The sequence below is a fragment of the Antrostomus carolinensis genome, unplaced genomic scaffold (genome assembly GCF_000700745.2).
Source record: "Antrostomus carolinensis isolate BGI_N321 unplaced genomic scaffold, ASM70074v2 scaffold4413, whole genome shotgun sequence".
Lineage (NCBI taxonomy): Eukaryota > Metazoa > Chordata > Aves > Caprimulgiformes > Caprimulgidae > Antrostomus > Antrostomus carolinensis.
This window is the reverse complement of record NW_010302996.1, coordinates 19,369-21,599: the sequence shown is the minus strand read 5'-3', so window position 1 is coordinate 21,599 and position 2,231 is coordinate 19,369. Positions and strand designations below refer to the sequence as shown.

Below are 2,231 nucleotides of genomic sequence, written 5' to 3'. Positions count from 1 at the left end.
TTAGAGCGAGTAGACAAAAAGCCTTCCACCGAGTCGAGCTTTGGCCGAACTTCTCTCCGCTGCCACTACAACTTCCTTCTGCAGAGACACAGAACAAAGGGGTCAGCAAAACCCAACCGCGGGTCTGTGACTGCCTTGTGCTTCCCTAATGGCAACCAGACGTTGTCCCACGTCCTCAGTGTCCTATGGAAATGCGATGAGGAGAAAGGAGAGGACAACCCACCTCATCAGAAGTGATTCACAAATTGATTTGGCAAACAGACTTTATCTCCTTAGGGGAACTGGCAGAAGCTGGAACTGGTCAAATACTCCTGTTGCCAATGTAAACTATTTCTCAGGGGTGAGATGATGCTGGAGCGTGGACTGGATTGGAGCCACAGCAAAGGAACACCACTGCTTGGGGAACGCCCTCGCTCCGACACGTGCAGAAACCATCAGCGATGACGGTTTCAGGTGCTGGATTACACACCCTGACCTAGCTGAGAAGCATTTACATTTCCAGGTGTTTCTCCAGTGCGTGTTTTAACAGCACAAAGTCAAACACCGTTGGCTAAAGCCCAGTCGCAGGCTGGAGGCTTTCTCAGTACTCACACAGAAAAGCTCAGTTCTCACACCGGTTATGTCAGACTAAGCACAACACTGGACTCCCCTCAGCTGAATGAGCACTAAGCAACCTTCAAGCTGAAAAAAAGGTTCCTCAGTGCATCATACAAACCTAAGAATTAACTGTTGGTTAAAAAAAACCCCAAACAAACCAGGCATCTGAGGGAAACAAAGAGAAACAGGTTCACAAACACACCCAAAATCATTCAGGTAAGAGCTGGGCCTCTCTGTGCTTGGAAATACTTGATGTACATGAAGAGCATTCACTGTATGCACCGAGAGAGGTGGTCAGGTGCCTGCTTTACTCCATCCACTTTGCAGACAGGTTGGTGTGAACAGCAAAGCCACTTGGCACCTACGCTTGATTTACCACACAACCTTTCAGCAAACCCCTAGAGAACTGAGATTTCAGGCCATTTTAAAGTGATCTCTTTCAATTTGGGTGTCAGGTGTCAAAATTTTGACAACTCCATAGTTCATCCACCTATATAATGGTTTTAATTATCAGTTCAGAGATTGACTTAAATGAAAAGTTAATTAAAACACTTAAGACTTCTGCAAATGACCAGGATACCCAAGTGAGGTGTTGGCTAGTATACACAAGTGAGACAGATGTTACAAGACAATGGGCAGCAGTAATTTTGCTCACCTTTCTTTCAGATTTCACAGTGATAACGGAACTCCCAAATCTTGATAGTTCCTGTAAAGTAACACTGCTGGTTATAATGCTGTTAGATTTTTTTAGAGTGTGACATTTTCATTTCTCTCAGTAGTTTGTTTTCTGGTTACTTACCTCAGGAGAAATCAGGACGTACTGTGCCTGAAGAAGAAGAAAGAAAAAAAATAAAGTCAGTGGAGGGAACCCCACGAGGACAGTTAGAAGACCAGTGCAATAACCCTGGCTCCTAAACAGCAAAGTATTTCTAGAACAAACAGGAGGAAGCAAATCACACTGATTCAGAAACAAAAGTAACTGTTTAAAGTCAGCACACACCAGTATTTGTACTGGATGTAATTAATTAGCTGTCGTTATGACCTCATGTCTTGACTTCACGTTTTATGCTGCTGGCAGGGGGGTTGGAACTGGATGATCTTTAAGGTCCCTTCCAACCCAAACCAGTCTGTGATTCTATGTCTTACCCAGTCCTCAGGACAGGGAGATATCCATGATTTGCAGCGGCCTGTCACGTTCCCTGAGGACTCCTGCTTGCCGTTGTAAATGTAAACGCAGCCGGCTGCCCCGCCAAACAGGATGGCGGTGACAGCGTTGGTTCGCAGCGGGGATGTCACAATCATTTCATCTGCAACAATTACAAGGATGATACGACACATCAGAAGTGAAATAATGCTAAACCAGAACATGAGGGAGCTGGCATCTGCGTACCTCTAGATGCCACAATTCCTATTAGTGATGACAGCTAAAATGTTTCAGTTGCTCACTAAGTTGCTCAGACAAATCTTCCCCCTCTACTCTGCCCTGGTGAGGCTGCATGTGGAGTATTGTGTCCGGTTCTGGACTCCCCAGTTCAAGAGGGACAGGGAACTTCTGGAAAGAGTCCAGCGGAGGGACACAAAGGTGATTACGGGGCTGGAGCATCTATCTTATGAGGAAAGACAGACAGTTGGGG

General features: G+C 45.8%; 1 protein-coding gene across 1 annotated transcript in view; it reads right to left on the bottom strand.

Moving 5' to 3' along the window:
* Positions 1 to 2,231, bottom strand: part of GPLD1 (glycosylphosphatidylinositol specific phospholipase D1) — a gene marked incomplete at its 5' end in the record, with an annotated part of 20,791 nt that continues 18,560 nt past the window's right edge. Inside the window, 4 exons of the mRNA XM_029084000.1 lie at positions 1 to 78; positions 1,253 to 1,303; positions 1,397 to 1,423; positions 1,744 to 1,904. Of these exons, the coding sequence (XP_028939833.1) occupies positions 1 to 78; positions 1,253 to 1,303; positions 1,397 to 1,423; positions 1,744 to 1,904 (317 nt within the window). The remainder of the gene's footprint in view (positions 79 to 1,252; positions 1,304 to 1,396; positions 1,424 to 1,743; positions 1,905 to 2,231) is intronic.